The 18,940-nt window shown below is 45.1% G+C and overlaps 1 protein-coding gene across 17 annotated transcripts in view; it reads right to left on the bottom strand.

The window, feature by feature from the left end:
• Positions 1 to 1,299: 1,299 nt before the first annotated feature.
• BACH2 (BTB domain and CNC homolog 2) overlaps positions 1,300 to 18,940 on the bottom strand; it is a 367,936-nt gene continuing 350,295 nt past the window's right edge. For 15 of the 17 annotated variants that reach the window (XM_065543704.1, XM_015449069.3, XM_074037451.1 and 12 more), the window contains 2 exons: positions 12,911 to 13,117; positions 1,300 to 7,625 (listed from right to left, as the gene is read on the bottom strand). In XM_065543704.1, the coding sequence (XP_065399776.1) occupies positions 7,140 to 7,625; positions 12,911 to 13,117 (693 nt within the window). In that variant the 3' untranslated portion in view covers positions 1,300 to 7,139. Of the gene's footprint in view, positions 7,626 to 12,910; positions 13,118 to 14,418; positions 18,059 to 18,940 lie in introns of those variants that run through there. The other 2 variants (XM_074037454.1, XM_074037455.1) reach the window with 2 other exon arrangements.

Here is an 18,940-nt window from a genome sequence, read left to right as displayed (position 1 = left end):
ACACCAAGTGCATGCACTCGTTACAGCCTCGCTGACAGCTCAGACCGTCCCTGCTCTGCTCTAGTGACTTTCTCTCACCTCTGAGTCCAGTGTTTGCTCATGGCCACTTGACCTGCCCACCATTTGATCTCTTTTCTCTTTACGTTAAAACCTAAGACACAACTATGAAATACACTTTTAGAATACACCTTTTAAACTGTACAGTCATGCGTGGCATAACCATGTTTTGGTCAATGATGGAACGAATATATGACAGTGGTTCCGTAAGACTGCAAACCCTATTTTTACCACACCTGTTCTATGTTAAGATACACAAACACTTACCCTGGTGTTACAATTGCCTACCATATCCAGTACAGTTACATGCTGCACCAGTTTGCAGCCTAGGAGCATATAGTCTAGGTGTGTCATAGGCTTTCCCATCTGGGTTGGTGCGGCACACCCTGATGTTCTCACAATATGAAATTGTGTAAGGATGCATTTCTCAGAACGTACCCCCTCACTAGCTGATGTGGGACTGTGTGGTTTCCTCAACCACAATTTTACACATCTTTCCTTGCAACTCATTGCATCTTGGTGTTGGTTTAATGTTCTTTCTCATTTACTTTCATTTAGTTTTTTAAAAATTAAGCCTTTTTTTGGATATAATTGCAGATTTACATGCAATTGCAAGAAATGATACCCATCACCCAGTTTTCTCCCGTGGTAACATCCTGCATGGTGATAGCACAATATCAAAACCGAGAAATTGGGCTTAAAGCCTTTTATCTACTCTCACAGGCACTAGGGATTTTTAAAATTCAGAGTTTAGGAATCACATTAATATTATCAATTTTTTTTTTTTTTTTTTTTTTTTTTTTTGAGACGGAGTCTCGCTCTGTCACCCAGGCTGGAGTGCAGTGGCCGGATCTCAGCTCACTGCAAGCTCCGCCTCCCGGGTTTACGCCATTCTCCTGCCTCAGCCTCCCGAGTAGCTGGGACTACAGGCGCCCGCCACCTCGCCCGGCTAGTTTTTTGTATTTTTTAGTAGAGACAGGGTTTCACCGTGTTAGCCAGGATGGTCTCGATCTCCCGACCTCGTGATCCGCCCGTCTCGGCCTCCCAAAGTGCTGGGATTACAGGCTTGAGCCACCGCGCCCGGCCTAATATTATCAAATTTTAAAGATTCCTAATCAGATTAATCAGGTAGCAAGTAAGGGTCTAAGTCAGAGGAAGAGAAACGGCCTCTAGGAAAAAAGATTTCCTGAGGTTTCTCATTCTGTAATTTGGAACACAGGGATCAGAGAGAAAGAAAATCAGTTTACAATGCATAATGATATGTCTTTATTTCATCAACAGAAATGGTGTCTAGACAAAATTCAGTTAACACTAGCAATTCAATTGAGTGAAAACTTTTTTTGCACAATAGTGTATTTACAATGAGTAAATGAAGTTTCAATTCATTAGTTCATAGCAATGTTTTTTTTCCCCAAAAGGTAAAAATTCTTAGTTACAGAGAATAAGCATCAACAGCCTTTCATTTTTACAATAAAAACCACAAGAAAAACCACAATCACTTAGAAAAAAATAAGGACAAGCCTAAGAACTAGTACAATAAAATGATGCATTGAATTAAGTTACATTAATCGCATAGAATCTGTGTAAAAAGTATGTAGAAAAACACCTGATGTAACCTGTTACAGTCGTTGACCAGTTATGAGAGGTACAGAGGGTTATACAGGTAGATATGTGTGAAAACTGTCCGTATTGTTCAACCTGGGGAGGAAGAGAAGAGGGGCTGCGGCCCCTTGCATACACTGAGAAGACCCTGTTTTGAATATGGCCTCTGGAGTTTGTAAGGCATATATTAGAGGTGCACTTGCATCAGACTGGTTCTGGAACAAATTGTCACAGGCCCTCTTGGCCTCACTAGCAAAGGTGCTGCTTGCCTTGAATGGCTCACTGTGTCTAACAAGCACCTGAAGCTCCCAAACACATATGGAATCTTCCTGATCACTCACTAGAGGTGCCATGTCTTTATGTCAGAGCGTGAACAGGCATCCCAGGATTTGCACACACAAAATACATTGTTGGGACTTAAGGGGAGGTCACACTTCTGCCTCCAAACATGTTTTGGTAGAAGACTGAGCATCCATCTGTAGGAAAACCCCTTTGTCCAAGTCCCTTCACTCTTTCGCAACATATGCGTCTGATTATTCCCATGGGAGCGCTTGGCACTGAATGTGAGTCTACCTGAAATGAATGGTCTTGGTGCACTTCTGCTTCTAAGAAGGGCCAGTGTTTTATCTGAGGTCAATAAACTGGAATGAGAATGAAAGTCAGAGCTGTTTATCCATTGCTTGACAGCGATATGCATACACCATGTCACAACATTAAATCAAAGCTATGAAAGTTGGCCTCTGCAACCAAGTGGGTATTCTTCACAAAATGGCAGCATCGTTTTCATATTACATTTAAAATGCACTGATATTCATTTGATAGAAATATCATCTCCCAGGGTGGAGTGTAGGAAAATACTATAAACTTACTTTTCTTTGCAAGTAATGTTTTTGCACCGTCAGTTGAATAATTTATCCTCAATCTGCCACAATAAGACTTTTCTATGTACAAATGCTATTTGCACACACTATTTGTGTACAAATATGTTCTGTTCTACAGCATCGGTTTTGGATGCTGGGGTCATGAGATGGCTCGGGCAGTACTATCAACATACACTTTCAACACACAATGCCTCGTGCACACAGACTTCCTGTATGAATACCAACTCCACAACAGGGCATTGTACTGTGGACTGGCTCACCAGAAATCGAACTTCCAACACAGTGTTCAACCTGGGGAAGAAACACTAACCCATGGTACAACGAACAGCTTTATTCTTAAAAAATAAAAACAAAAACAAAAACAAAAAAACACCTTGTTCTTTAGTCTATTTACAGTCATTTGAGGACCAAACTTGATTCTTGCTCCTTTATGGATCTGAGACTCCTCCTAAACTGTAAGCAACAGTGGAGCAGTTTGAAGTCATTTCTAAAACAGCTCCTAGTTTAAATGGGGCATAATGTAGAGAAGTAGGTAGCCAAATAGGGACGTGAGAAAGCTTTGCAGGCAGCTCTTCCTCATTGTGAGAGGATTATGCTACTGCACAGGATGTCAAGCAGCTTCACGGGACAGGAGTTTTTGGTGTCTTAACAGGCTTATCATTTTCAAACCTTTGTTCCTTCTTTTTCTTCTTCTTTGATGGCAATCATAAAATATTAAAAGAGAAAATGTGGGTTTAGGCTTCTTGACAACAGCATTAAACTTCACACTGTGCACACTTCACTTTAGCCAGTCCTCTTATGAGTCCTGTCGCTGGTCCTGGCTCCTTTTGAAGGAGTAGTGGCAGTTGTCATACTAATCACTAGCCTTTTTTTTTTTTTTACTTCCTTGGAAAAGCAATATAAGGATTACATCCTGAATTAGAGTGCATCTTAAAAGCAGCAAACCTTTAGAAAGACAGTTAATAAATTACTCGCACAACATACAGTTGCAGACGCACAGAGTCAGGTTTCCCACTGCAGCATCGCCTCTGACGCCTGAGTCATTGCTGGCAACTGAGAAGAGAAGTAGCAGGATGGCCTCGTAACTTTGTCAGCTTTTTTTTTTTTAAGTTTTTCTAACAGTTTTGTTCCAGAATCAGTATGTAATGAAGTTCAGTTTTAATCAAGGCACCCCCAGATAACACAGAGAAACAAACACATACAGCAAAGCACTCACCTGCCCAAAGCCTGACCAACTTGAAGAGAGGTTGCCTGGAGACACAAGCAGGACAAAGGCAGATCCAAGGGGAGGACTGGATTTAGGTGGGATGTTCATTAGTCTCAGGGTCATCTCCACTGGCTCTGCCCCAACAACCATTCCTACCCCAGCCATTTGGAGACCCAAGCAGGCATCCTCCTAAACAGCCTGTGGTTGGAGGGTCTCTTATTTTTGTAAAAGAGCCTTAAAAACCACCAAATGTCCCTGTACTGTGCAAATACTCTTCCTTGCTGTTCACTTGCTTTTTCTTTTCTTAAAAGGTGTGGGGTTGACCGACGGATCCCAGGGAAAAGAGACAGGCTGGGTTTTAAAATTCCACTTGAGGCCGTTTGGATTCTGGTCCCCAGCAAGTCCTCCCTTTGAATCAACCCAGAAATAATTTTGACAAGCACACAGTTCCGAATAGGAAAAGACACGCACACATCACATGAACAACTGCACGAAGCTAGTCACGGTTCATGGTGTATTATGAATGAGATAACTTGTTAGAAATCCCTACGAAACTGGAAGATGGTTTTTAGAGCAGTGTTTTTAACCAGTTCCCATGGCAGAAGTTAGGTTGGGGGAAGAGGAAGAAAAGCGAGGCAGGGGTTGGTGGGAGGAAGGTGAGGTCTGAATTAGGGTGGAGAGAAATAAAGAGACCCTGCCCCTCCTAGAAATGACTGCCAAACAGGTCTGGGCTACTGAACATAGAAACCTGGGGAAACGGATGGAATGTGGTCAAGACTACCAGTTGCACATGAGTTGTTACCAGGGTAAACCTCATGCCAAGAAGCTGGGTTGGACCTGGTTATGATACGAGCAGAAAGTGTTCTTTTTCTAAAAGAAGAAGTGAGGTCACTTGGAAAGGCAACAATAGAGTTAAAAAGCAAAATACTGTCAGCTGACTCCACCATAACACACGCCTGTGAAGTACCACGTGATTCACATTGAGTTTATATTCTCGCTGTCACCAGTTTTCCACAAAGGCAAACCTCACGGTGAAGCACAGAACTGTCCTAGTAGGCCAAGAAATTCCAACAACCATAACAAAAACCAGCAGCTCCAACACAGAGCTTTATCAAGATCTGTTTCAGACAAGCACACACACACGCACACACACAAACACACACACACACACGAGAAAAAACAAAAACCCAGAGGCAGGTTTTAAAAGTGGAACTGTTTAAAAAGAGCCTTTTTTTTTTTTTTTTTATCCTACTGCATGAACTGACAAATTTCTGGCATTCATACATATTTAAACATTTAGTGCTAATATTTGTACAGAAAAAAGTTAATAATACTAAAACATATGTTACTATGATTTCACTGTTCGCCTACATCGTATACTAATTTCCCCTTTTACATGCAGCTTTAATATTGTCCAAACAATGGCACAAAGAAAGAAACAAAGTCAACCATCTATTCCCCACTGCCCACCACCCCGTCCCCACATCAAACCGTTCAGGACTCTCTTCCCCAGCCGGGCTGGAGTGGTCCTCGGGCTGCTCAGTGAGACCCAGACCCAAGGCCACTGGAGCGAGGGAGCTGATTCCTCCTCCTCTGGGGCACACCTTCCTGTAAACGTGGCTGGGGCCAACACGCCCCCAGAGCCAAGGGAAGCTGCTCTCTCTGGGTTGCAAGTCAACCAGTTTTGCAGCAAGAAGAGAAAATTATCATCAGGTGAGGGTAGGATATATGTGTGATTCGGGAAGGGGACAGGGAGGGCTCCCGGTGATAGCTTGTCCAAAGCCTCAGAATGAAGTCTGCCTTCAGACAAGAGACTGGCAGAAAAACCTCAGAAGACAACTCCAAGCCTTTGGAGAAGGAAAGGAGAAAGAATGTGTCAGCCTGTGTCAGGGATGGATCGCAGATGCCAGGATGCCCTGCTCTCTCCCAACAGGGTGAAGGCAGGACCTTCGGGGCTGTGATTCAAATCCCCTCAGGCCAGATGTCCTGGGAGGCCGAGCCTGGGCAGGAAAGCCGGTGGCTGGTTGGCCCCGTCCTTCAGGGGGGCAGGTCCTACAGCACAACACTTCCAGAGCAAGCCGAGGCCTCAGGACGTGTTGAAATGAATGGGACTTACTCCCTGGGTGAAAACGTTCTAGCTTGATTTCTAGGAGCCAATGCCTGCTGAGTTCTGGTATAAAATCATGGATTCCTGTTTTTCTGATGTACTTTTGAGTGAGATGTCCAAACTCTCTCCCCACGTAGGAATCTGAACATCCAGCATCAACTCTGAACTCTCTATCTGCATTTAAACTTTGCTTAGGGAAAGGTGGGGAGGAGGTGAAATATAAAAATATTCAAGCAGATTATTGTCTACACATCCTAGGATGAATTCATTATTTGGCAAGATTGTTTTTCCTACATAATTATCACCTGAGTGCTTTTTAATTAGCTAAAATGTTTTACTTTTTAAACTAAAAGCAAAGAACATACAGTATACTTGAGTTATACTGAAGTTACAACTTCATTTAAGAAAATAGGTTTGACCCAAAACTCAGTGCAAGTGGCAAAGTTGACCATCACTGTACAGTATCTGCAAGGAAAAAAACAAAAAAACCAAAAACAAACAAAACCCCCCCCAACAAACAAAAAACAAACCCACAATACTCAAATGACACCACGTGGCGGTGCCAAAACCAAACCAAACGAAAAAGAAATCTGAACTAAAACCTTGGGAAAAAGCTTCCAACACTGAATTTTGTCCATAAATAAGCACAAATTGAAAATTGAACTGTGAAGCAAGAAAAATGACCATGTTAACAGTTACCAAACTAGTTCTAGTATCAGAGACAAAAGAAGAGGAATGTTGGAACCTGTTTCTAAATGAGAAATAAGTTTCCAGTTTTAGGATGAGAAAGTTGAGGCATGCAGGACTTTTGCATATGGATATATATATATATTTTATATATATATTATATATAATATGTACAGTCTAGCTATAAAACTTTGATGTGTATAGAAGCTGTCTTCAATGAAAAAAATTGAACATTCAGAAGAAATTCCTGAGATAGGGTTTGTGACATGGGCCACTGAGAAAAAAACTCCGTGGTTGGGGCCTAGAGGTGTTGTAGTCTATCCCTGTGAAGACTGAAATTGAGCCACAGACAGACAGTATCATCACTGCTGTCTTTCCTTGCCTGGGCAAGGGGTAGCACCATTGTGAAGGTAACTATCTATCACTCCTGCTCGAGAAGAGGAGAGACTACTTCGGAACAGTATTGCTGCTAAGACCGCTGTAGTGTGCACCAAATGTGTTCTCGGTTTCTTCGGGACAGCAGATGAACAGTGCCACAGGCTGACTGAAGAATGCCTGGATGGGAGAGGTGTGCAGACCGGGAGGCAGAGCCGAGTCACTAGGTGTAATCTTTCCTGGGCTGTTCGTCAGTTGTACACTTATCAGTCATTTCCTGGCAGAAGTCCACGGTCACTGTTTGGCTCCTGGGTTCAAGAGGAGGTCCTCCTCTCTCTGAGAAGGTTCCGGGGTCAGTGCCTTCTAGCCTCCTCCCAGAGGTACAATTCTCGGAGGTGTTGCTGGGTGCCCAGGGGGGTCCGGGGGGAGCTGCGCCTGGCTCCAAGCAGCAGGGCACATTTTCCCCCACTGCGCATTGGGAGGCTGCAATGTTCTGCTCAACACCCAAGGGCGCAGGGTTAATACTGGAGGCTGTGGGCAGGTCCATGGGTCTGAGGACAGGGCAATACCGATGCAGGGCCTGGATCTGCTCGGGACTCTGGATGTCTCGGCAGACTTCCTGGGAAAGGCAGGAGAAGTTGTCCAACAGTTCCCCCATGCATGCTTTCAGTTGATTCCTCTCTGACAACAGTTTCTCTTTCTCACACACCTGGACAGCAGACAAAAAAAGAGAAGGGTTGATCAAGCCTGAATTGGAGGACCGAAGGCCTCGTTTCAGGAGGTTTTCCAGCCTTTGTTTTGCATCCTCCATTATAATGTAACTCAAGAATGACTAGGTCAGGCTCTAGAAACTTAAAAGATACATATTCAGGGAGCCCAGACAGGGGCTTCTGCCGCACCTCCCATCTGAGCAGCCCATCCAGACGGGCTGCTGACGCCAACATCTTCCCCAGGACACCTCTTCATTCCTCTCCAAGGCCCAGGCAAACAACCAGCAAAATTGTCACCAATCAGAAAACTTCGGAGTCAATGTTTTGGTTTCCCAGAATTTGGGGTTTGCAGAGAGTTAAGTTAAAAACTCTCAGTCCCAATCTTGTGATTGAAAATCTCCCCCAAATGTATCAGGTTGCCATTTTTGAAAGGCAAAAATCCACCATTCCAACTACATGACATTTTGAAAAAAGCAAAACTATGGAGACAGTAAAAAGATCTGTGGTTGCCAGGGGTAAAGGGGGTTGAACAGGTGGAGCACAGAGGATTTGGGGGCAGTGAAAGCCTCTGTATGACACTAGACTGGCGGGTCCATGTCATTATACATTTGTCCAAACCCACAGAATGTACAACACTGAGAGTGAGCTCTAACGTAAACTACGGACTTGGGTGATGATGATGTGTCAGTGTAGGTTCATTGACTAACATGTGTACACTTTGTGGGGGATGCTGACAGTGGGTGAGGCTGTGTGTGTGGGAACAGGAACATATGGGAACTCTCTGTATAGTGTGTTCAATTTCGCTGTGAACCTAAAACTGCTCCTAAAAAAGTAAGCCAGGCTGGGGTGCAGTGGCTCACACCTGTAATCCCAGCACTATGGGAGGCCAAGTTGTGTGGATCCCTTGAGCTCAGGAGTTTGAGACCAGCTTGGGCAACATGGCAAAACCCCTTCTCTACAAAAGATACAAAAATTAGCCAGGTGTGGTGGCGCACACCTGTAGTTTCAGCTTCTTGGGAGGCTGAGGTGGGAGGATCACTTGTGCCCAGGTGGTGGAAGCTGCAGTGAGTGAGATGGTGTCACTCACCCTGGGTGACAGAGCGAGACCCTGTCTTCCCCTGCCAAAAAAAAAAGTGTATTAGAAAAAAAAAACCCCAAAAAAGTCATCAGCAATTTCCTATGGTTGCCTAACATATGGAGTTTCATATAGAACCCAACATCACAGGCTCTCTGGCCTTGGTAGCAGAGCAGACTGAACAGGAGGGACCCTCTCTAGGACAGCCGGGGTATGTGCAATGGGTCTGGAGCAGCGATTCTCCCAGACTTGGGAAGGGAGAAGGAAGGATGGAGCCTGAACCCTTGCGTACTAGCCCAAAGTTCTGAGATGTTCTTCTCCTTAAACAAAATCCTACACATGCTTTTGTGTTCCTGAAATTCACCATCCCAACAGAGATGACTTCAGCAACAGAGTGGAGACTAATTAAGGTTTTACCATCAACATTTGTGGGAAGGGGGCTGGGCGTGGTGGGTCATGCCTGTAATCCCAGCACTTTGGGAGGCAGAGGTGGGTGGATCACCTGAGGTCAGGAGTTTGATACCAGCCTGGCAAACATGGTGAAACCCCGTATCTACTAAAAACATAAAAATTAGCTGGGCGTGTTTGGGCATGCTTGTAATCCCAGCTACTCAGGAGGCTGAGACATGAGAATTGCTTGAATCGGGAAGGTGGAGGTTGCAGCGAGACGATATCACACTACCGCACTCCAGTCTGGGCGACAGAGCGAGACTCCATCTCAAAAAAAAAAAAGAAAAATTGCGTGAGGGTGAGGGGAGGAGATGGGGTTCCATGAGGCACACACAATGAAGTGGATGAAGAAAAGGGGCATCTGAAGCAGCATGAAGTCAGTTCTCACCAACCCTTTGCAAGCTCAGGCAGGAGAAGAGGATGGGAGAGAAAATGAAGAGGAGAAAGGGAGGAGCAGGCATGCGACACGCACAAGGAACAGGTCTCCGACACGGGAACTGCATGTGCCGTAACATGAACGCAATCTGGCAGGCGGCGTGGGCATGTGTGTTGGAAAGACAGATTTATACCAGGAAAGGGCACCTGCTAAAATATTTATAAATTTATCAAGAAAATACATTTTAAAAAGGAAAAATAAACAGATGTAGAAGTGCAACTTGAGAGAAATACATTATGCGAGTTTGCAACAGCTGAGTGGCGGGTGTGTGGGAGACGACGTGGGAGTAGGGAGTGAGTGCAGGGCCTGCTGGGGACTGGGCAGGGAGGGACTGGGGAGAGGTGGAAGCTGCTCCATCCACCAACGCCATCCCTGCCAGGACACTGCATCCCCGCCACAGAGTGGCAGACAAGAAACAAAACACATCTGGGATGTCTCCTTGGGGAGAAAACTTGTATGGGTGGCTGTGCAACCTGGAGCTCTCCCCTTTTAGTACAGAAATCTGCAAAGTGAGGGGCAATACTGCTTGGGTGCTGGGAGAGGAACCCCAGGATCATTCTGCCACATTGCCCTGGCCAAAGCACTGACCCCTCCAGGCCTACTCATTTGTTAAATGTTCCATGCCACTTTCTAGGAGGAAGAAAATGAGGTGCTGCGTGTGACAGCAGCAGGAAAGACAGTGTAACTCACGCCTCGGTTAAAACCATGAAGCTCTAAGTCACACACGCACACTGACGAGTGTGTTCTCATTCAGCACCGAAACACAACGCATTATTTAAGGGATGCCAAAAAGTGGTTGGAGAACTAGATGATGCTCTTTTGGTTTTTTAGTTGAAAAATGCTGGCAAAGTGCTTTAGATATCTACCTGGTCTGTGGCTTGGATTTTGTTTGTTCAGTATTACAACACTACACTAAGCAGAATGCGAATTACCAAAACCAGGCATTTCTCAAATGTGGGTGACTGAAGTTATTTTACTACCTTAAGAGGAGTGCAGGGCACTATAGACATGTGCCTAGGCCCCTGTAGACTCACACCCAGTGGACTTAACTACCTAAGCCCAGCAGGCTTTCAGAAGACCCACACTCACCAGCAGGAACGTTGTCTCCTTACGTGATTTAAATTAAATTTTGTTGTTTAACAAAAGTAAATAATGTTAAAGAAATATTTGAAAGAAGAAACTCATAATCCCCTGAACTGAAAAGTCACAATATCCAGCAAATTTTAGGGCAATAGACGTTTTCTTGACCCCAGCAATGGGTCCAACACTGGATATTCAGAAATGATCAAGTCACTGTCTTTGTCCTTGAGGAACACGACAGTTGAGGGCTGGGGGCTGGGGAAACAGACATATGTGAAGATAACTCAAGAGTAAGTGATAAGCACTAAGCCAGAGGTCAGATCAGGGTTCCATGGGCAGGTGCCCAGCCTAACGGGGGACTCAGGAAAGGGGCTTCCTAGAGACGTGATGCATAACCTGACTCATTCATTCAGAGATGGGGTCTTGCTATATTGCCCAGGCTAGTCTCAAACTTTTGGCCTTAAGTGATCCTCCTGCCTCAACCTCCCAAAGTACTGCAATTACAGGTGTGAGCCATGGTGCCCAGCCATGACCTGACTCTTAAAGAACAAAGGAGATAGAAAAAGTAGAGGAATGTCCAAGACAGAGAGGAAATGGTGTAGGCACAAGTGCAGAGATTGATTTTATCAGGGATCAAGTCCTAGGAAGGGAGTGGATGGTGACACTGGAGAGGCAGCTACAGACTGAAATACAAAGGGCAGGAGAGGTCCTACTAAGAAGCTTGGACTTTCTTTGTTGGTGATGGGAGCTACTAAAGACAGATATTTTCCCTGGTTGGTGAGTGTCAAAACAAAAAAAAAGAGAAAACACAAAACAACAACAACAACAACAACAACAACAACAACAACAACACAAAACCCTGAAGTCCAGGGCTATCTTGATAACATATATCCTGTGCTTTTCTAACATCTCATCCTTGCGCTTTGATTCTCATCAGCTGGTGGCTCACCACGAGGCCAGAGGGTGCTGCGAACAGTCTGAGGAGCCACACTTAGATCATGACCACACCATGCAGCCTCCCTCTTCTTCAGCCTGACACAGACATGGCACCTGAGATGAGTTTCTGTTATTTGGTGGCAGAAAGGTAGAGCTGAAGGAGGTTGAGTTGGTTGCCTTCAAAGCTACAGTCAGGAGCCAGAGGTCACCTGGATTTACTTTCTGTAGCTTATGGCTGCTTATCAAGGAGAAGGGGTGGGGGCACATAGCTCTGAGTATATGGGGGAGCCTGGGAGACGGGAGTTTGTTTTCTGTGACAAAACACTCTCAGGCACAGGGATGGCTATGACAGCCACCTTGAGGCAGAATTGCAAAAGAAAGGGCCCTGGGGCTGCAAAGGATGCCAGGAGATCATCTCCTGAGCAACGGCCCCGCTGCAGGTAGGCGTCCTATCTCGAATCCATTCTCTTCTGTCAGGAGGCAGGAGAAAGCAGTGGTACAAGACACGATTTGGAATCAGACACCTGGGTTTGCATTCAAGTTCTACCAAGTACTGGGAAGTTACCCAACCCTTCTGCATTGCAGTTTCCTCCTCTGTGAATGGGGATAAAGGAGTGCCTAAGTCATAGCGTTAATGTGAGGATTAAATGGGATCATCCACAAAAACCGTTTAGAAGAATACCTGGTCCATAAATGCTCATAATTAACATCAGTTATTCATTTATGTTTTTGAGACAGGGTCTCACTCTATCACCCAGGCTGGAGTGCAGTGACGCAATCTCCACTCACTGCAACCCCTGCTCAAGTGATTATCCTGCCTCAGCCTCCTGAGTAGTTGGGATTACAGGCACACGCCACCATGCCCGGCTAACTTGTTGCATTTTTAGTAGAGACGGGGTTTCACCATGTTGGCCAGGCTGGTTTCAAACTCCTGACCTCAAGTGATCGACCTGCCTTGGCCTTTCAAAGTGCTAGGATTACAGGTGTGAGCCACCACGCCTGGCCAACATCAGTTATTTTCACGTTGGATGAAAAATAAAAAAGAACTACCTCTATATGAATAATGACTGAAGGATATAAAATATTGACACACTATTACACATCTGCGTGTGCGCACACGTGCGCACGCACACACACACACAGAGCAGATGTAAAGCTATTACTTCTGTTGAGAAACTTGTTAAAAAATAAACTCAAACTTCCCCAAAGGATGACTCTTCTTTCTACTTTTCCAACTTTCTTTGCTGTTCCTTTACATTGGTCCTGGTCACTTCCGGTTGCTGATCACAATGGATGGGCCAACTCACCAATTTGCGGATTTCACATTCTAAATTCTGAATACAGTCCAGTTTCCTCTTGCGGCAGCGCTGGGCCGCGATGCGGTTCTTGCTGCGCCGTCGGACATCATGAATGAACTCTAACTGTTCTGAGGTTAGCTTGTGCATCTTAATCATCATCTGGAAATCGTTCCTTGGAAGATCTGTGATTTGATCTACAGGAAAAGGAAGTTTTACCTGAAACCAAGAATAACAGAAAATGATTATGGCAGCTGGATTTTAATTCTGGCAGGCGGAACATCAAAAACGATACAACCTCCTTTTTACGATGACCAAGTAATATAGAAACTACTGAAAGCAAGCAGTGATTACTTATTTCCTGTTTAAGGACAAATAAGATGTAATAATAACAGGATAATAAAAGAGAATAAGAACACACATATTGTAATGTTATTGTCTCTCAGATTTTTGAAGCAAATGGCATGAACAATATTGGAAAATGTTTCATTTTTCATTGATGAAGCACTTTTGTAAGAAAGATTCCAGTTAGTTGAAATGTACTTCCATAAGACCTACAGCCTAACTCAATAAAATGACAAGTTACAGGGAGATACCACATAAGGACATATCTAAAGCACCTGGATGAAGACAGCCCCACATATCCTGAAGATGCTGGAGACACAAAAAACCCAGTGTGATTCTCAGTTACAATAGCATATGGGAGAGAGGAGAAGATAACTTGGATAGGCTTCACCAGCATATACTAGGAGTCAGAAGAACCAGACTTTCATCCTTCTCACCAGACCCGAGACCTCAGACTAGCTACTCCACCTCTCTGAGATTCAATTTCCTCATCTGAAAAACAGGGCATTTAAAAAAAGCCATACATTGCTATACAAGTGTTGGGCACTCTGGGACTTTATTTTCCAATGAAATGTTGACATTCCTTCATCAAAAGGTGAGATGCATTTTCCTGCCTTTTGACCAACAGAATGCAGCCGTAGTAATGGTGTATAGTTTCTGAGGCTAGGTCGAAAATTAGCTGCCATGCCTCGAGGACATTCAAGCAGCTCTGTGGAGAAGCCTATGTGGAGAGGGGCTGATGCCTCTAGCCAACAACCAGCATCACCTCGCCAGTCATGTGAACAAGCCACCTTGGAAAAAGATTCTCTAGCCCCAGTCAAATCTTCAGTTGAGTGTAGCTCCAGTCAACATCTGACTTCACTTTATTAGAGATCTTCAGCAAAAACTGCTCAGATGGGCCACTCCTGATTTCCTGATTCACATTCACATTTCTCACAGAACCTGTGAGAGGTGTTAAGTGATTACTATTGTTTTAGGTCATTAAGTTTTGGGGTGATTTATTATGCAACAATAGACATTGGATGTAGGTACTTATCAGCAAAATTCCAATTCTTGACAAATTCCAATTCTTGACAAATCAAGGCAAGTAAGTATTATCTAAAGCGAGGACATCAGTCTCCTGAAGGATGGGTTTGTATCATTACTATGTTGTTAAATGATTGCTTATATTTCTCTTTTTCTTTTTTTTTTGAGACAGGGTCTTGCTCTGTTATCTAGGCTGGAGTGGTACGATCACAGCTTACTCTAGCCTTAACCTCCTGGGCTCAAGCAATCCTCTTGCCTCAGCCTCCCAAGTAGCTGGGACCACCATGCCCGGTTAATTTTTTTTTTTTGTAGAGATGAGATCTTGCACCAGAGGGGGTGGGGGGGAAGACAGAGATTAGGTCTCGCTATGTTGCCCAGGCTGGTTTCAAACTCCTGGGCTCAAGTGATTCTCCCTCCTCAGCCTCCCAAAGTGTTGGTATTACAGGTGGGAACCACAGTTCCTGGCCTGAAATATTTTTCTTTTTTGAGAAGGAGTCTCGGTGTGTCACCCAGGCTGGAGTAGAGTGGCGCGATCTTGACTCACTGCAAACTCCACCTCCTTGGTTCAAACGATTCTCCTGCCTCACCTCCCGAGTAGCTGGGATTACAGGTGTGCACCACCACGCCCAGCTAATTTTTGTATTTTCAGTAGAGATGGGGTTTTGCCATATTGGCCAGGCTGGTCTTGAACTCCTGGTCTCAAGTGATCTGCCCGCCTTGGCCTCCCAAAATGCTGGGATTACAGGGGTGAACCACAGTGCCTGGCCTGAAATATTTAAGAATAGCAACCAGTGCAAAAGATTGCATGAAAGAGCTTCAAGTGCGGAAGGTGAGCAGCAAACCACTACTCTATCTCAAGAGCCTCCCTGGCACCCATGAGCTGACATAGGCTTGCACCTATGAGCGGTCTGTCACTCCCCTTCCTGAGGTTCTTGGGGATTCAGCAGCTTCTGGGTGCAGTCTGGTCCCGCTTCAGAAGCTCCTGGAATAAAAAGGTTGCGTGCTGCCAGGCTTAGAGATGTGTGGGTTAGCTCAGATTCTTGTTTACATGCGCGTCTGCTCTGGATGAGCCAGCAGATGGCACTACAAACCTAAACTTCCTTCAAGCGCTAGCCCAGCCCTGTCTAATACAAACAACACGAGCTACATTTGTGATTTTAAATTTTCCAGTAGCCACATTAAAAGAAGTAAAAAGAAACAGGTGAAATGAGTTTGAATACTGTATGTTATTTAACCCAATAGATAAAAATATCTCCAACATGTAGCTAATGTAATTATTAATAAGATGGTTTACAGTTTTTTTTGTGTGTGTGCTAAACTTCCCAAATCCAAAGCACATTTTATCCTTACAGCGCATCATAATTCAGACTAGCTGCTTTCAGGGGCTCTACAGCCATGTACAGCAAGTGGCAACTGGACAGTGGCACTCTAGGAGACAGAATAAATGGACTCAGTGAATCCCAGCAGCCAGAAAAACACACGGGTCTGGGCTGAACTGATCAAAATGCTCTTGGGTGAAGAAACTAACCCTCAATAGTGTTCAGATGCTGCAGGGTTAAGTCTGTGTTCTTCAAGGCAGTGAGGATGAAGACGTTTGATCCTGAGCCCAGGTTTCTTTGGTTGCATCATTTGCAGGCAGACACGAGTCCTGATTGCTGGCACATGTGGCTAGTCAATTCCCATGTACAAAGGCAAACGTATGAAATGATCATTTGACTTTTCTGTGGTTGGGTGCAAGCTCTTTGCCAGGTTCCATCACAGTTCCGAGCTTGTTACGTGTGGCATTTACTGAAGGTTCCCAGTGGGTGCTCTGATTCAACTTCCACCTGGTGAGCTCTGTCCCATGACACTTTGGTCCAAGAAAGCAAAATCGCAGTAGGGCCCATGACACCACCGTCGGCTTGGTCCTGTTCCAACTGCTAAAGACAGGCAGCCAGGACAAACAGCTCCTTGTAACGGGGTTGGGAAAGGCCTTCGTCCATGGGGCTGTGTTTGCACAGGGCTTCTAATGATATGAAAGAATGATTTCCCTTTAATACCCGTTGGATAACTAACAGACACTCTGATCCTGCACGGTGTCTCCGGAACACAGAGGTCGGTCTGTTGGAGACGCGGATGTTCCAGTGCAGCAGAGGTGGTGGCGCTTTGCGGGCTTGTGGAGTTTTCCCTCTGCTGACAACAAAGCCATTCTGCTTCTGCTCTACATGTGTTTACTTACTCTCAGAAAGAAGATATCCCTAAGGTTCAGGCTACAGGGAAAGTCAAAAGGACGTCTATACCAAGAGCTACTGTATTTAAATCATCCAGACAGTGAATATAAAACACTAGGGGAATAGGAGGGAGGGTTGCCAGGAAAAATGAAAAATCAACAATGCTAGTTTCAAAGTCCTCGAGACAAAAGGCCATACAACACTTCAGCAGAGCTGCTGCAACACAACCTGCTTTTTAAAGAGGGTCAGAGGAAAAGGTAATAGTCAACTGTAGACTTTCCTCCAGGTGAAAAAAAAACCCAACTCACTTGTTCCTCTTTACAAGTCTCGGTTCCCCCTCTAGCAAGGGAGGACTTATGTTCACTAACACACGGGGGTCTCTGAGGTGTTCTCGGACAGGCACGGGGGCGTGGGCAGTGGGGGGACTTGACCACATCCATGTGTTGTTTCCTGAGTAGTAAGTTCCAAGTCAGGGACATCTTGTCTGGAAATAAGGAGCAGCCACTGACTCTTTGGTACCGTGGAGGACATGCCTCTCCCAGGCTCTTGGCACTCAAAACATTCCTCAAATGGGGCTGAGGAGTAAAAGGCGGCCAGCAGGTCTTGGAAAGTGAAAACACATCAAGAAGGTTGCGGCCCACCTCTTTTCCTTCTAGATAATTATTCTGAGCCAAACAGGCCCAGTCAGGCTTAACATCTTACTGACTGTCCCTCCACACTCACTCCTCCAGGATCTCACTTCGCAGCAGTGGCTTGGTTTCCTAAATAGTCCCAACACCCAGTGTGATGAGGTGAAGAGTCCTGGGAACTGTCGCTACCATCTCAGTCACCCACACACAGCTCCGGGCATGCAGGCTGCGTATAAGGGGAAGTGCAGGTGGGATTCACGGGCGCCACTCGTTAGCCAGGGGTCCACCACTTTGGTTCTCAGTAGAGACTTGGAGAATCAGGGCAGCCACTGAGTCAGCAGGCCAAGGGCCAATCAGGGCACCACAGGCCTGTGCCATCGTTGGCACAATAAGCTGATTTTATTCAGCCCAGCAAAGTGTTGACTCTTCTCCCCTCTGGAACGCAACAGGAGGAGCAGGACTTGAGGTGGTTTTTAGCACAGTACCTGCCCTGTCCTGCTAAGCATGGCTACAGGAGCGTTAGTTCTTCTGGAGACTCCAGCTCTTTTTAATTTTTTTTTTTCTTTTAGAGACAGGATCTCGTTCTGTTGCCCAGGCTGGTCTCAAACTCCTGGCCTCAAGCGATCTTCCTTCCTTAGCCTCCTAAACTGTTGGGATTATAGGCGTGAGCCATCACACCTGGCTAGGCTCCAGCCCCTGAGCAGTCAGTAAAATAGATGGTCCGTGCAGTGTGCCCAGGGATTCTCAGGTCTGCCTGTGATTTCTGGACAATACATGGAACCTACATATGTCTCTTTGAACGCTGTCTGCACCGACGAGGCAGAGGGGAGACTGTAGGCTGGGCCCCGGGATGCCGGTGCTTCCTTCTCACCAAACAGAAATCGGCTGCATTATTTCTCTTCCCTGCCAACAGCCACGGCCATTCTTCAGCCTAAACCATCATCCCCTTCCTCCCCGTTAAAAGGAAACATTGAAAAATTATATAAGTATTATATAATTATATACATTATTCTCTAAGTATTATATAAAATTATGTATTATATAATATAGCTTCTTTCATAAAATATAGGACAAAAGAAGGGAAAAAAAATTCTCATCCCCAAATGATGACTCTCTCGCTCTGGTAGAGTTCCCCATGATCTTTGTTTTCTCTGTATCTTTTTTAGGAGTTGCAATCAAGTGGTGCTGTATCTATCTCACCCAACAAACATTTTGCTTGCCTAGTGTCTCTGGTTTGCTGGGTGAAGTTTACTGGAAAAGCAGGATGTAGCTGCAAATTTTGCAGAAAAAGCCAGAAACAAATATTTCCTCTAGAAATCTCAGTGGAAGACTAGTTTGTTAATATTTTTTCCTATTTCATTTCTTGGTTTCATTACCTGATGTTGACTGAAAACTACAGAAGTAGGGTCACACTAGCATGATACCCTGAGGCACTGATGGTGTGGTCAGCTCTCCTAACACCCGTACTCTGAGGAGACCCTCAGATCCCAGGGAGATGTCGAGGGAGGAAGCAATATGCCCACTGGACAGATGATTCCAGTGCTGCTGGAACCAGGACAACCAGCTCAGTGCTGGGCAGATGGCAATGACAAAATCTCCCCTCCCAGGTGAAAAAATGTGTCCCGCACAATTGTCCTTCCATGCTCTCTTCTCATGGTCCAGTTTCTAACACAAATACAGGACACCTAGGATTCAGTTGTGATACTTCAATTAATTAGCTGTGTGATCTCAGGCAAGTCTTCGTTCTGTCCTAAAGTTCTTGGAGGATCTAGGAGTCAAAGGGAGATAACGCCTGCCCTGCTTAGCTTATAGGGTTGCTGTGAAGAATACAA

The sequence above is a fragment of the Macaca fascicularis genome, chromosome 4, assembly GCF_037993035.2.
Source record: "Macaca fascicularis isolate 582-1 chromosome 4, T2T-MFA8v1.1".
In the NCBI taxonomy this organism is placed as follows: Eukaryota; Metazoa; Chordata; class Mammalia; order Primates; family Cercopithecidae; genus Macaca; species Macaca fascicularis.
The sequence above is the reverse complement of the archived record's forward strand: the minus strand, read 5'-3'. Positions and strand labels throughout refer to the sequence as shown.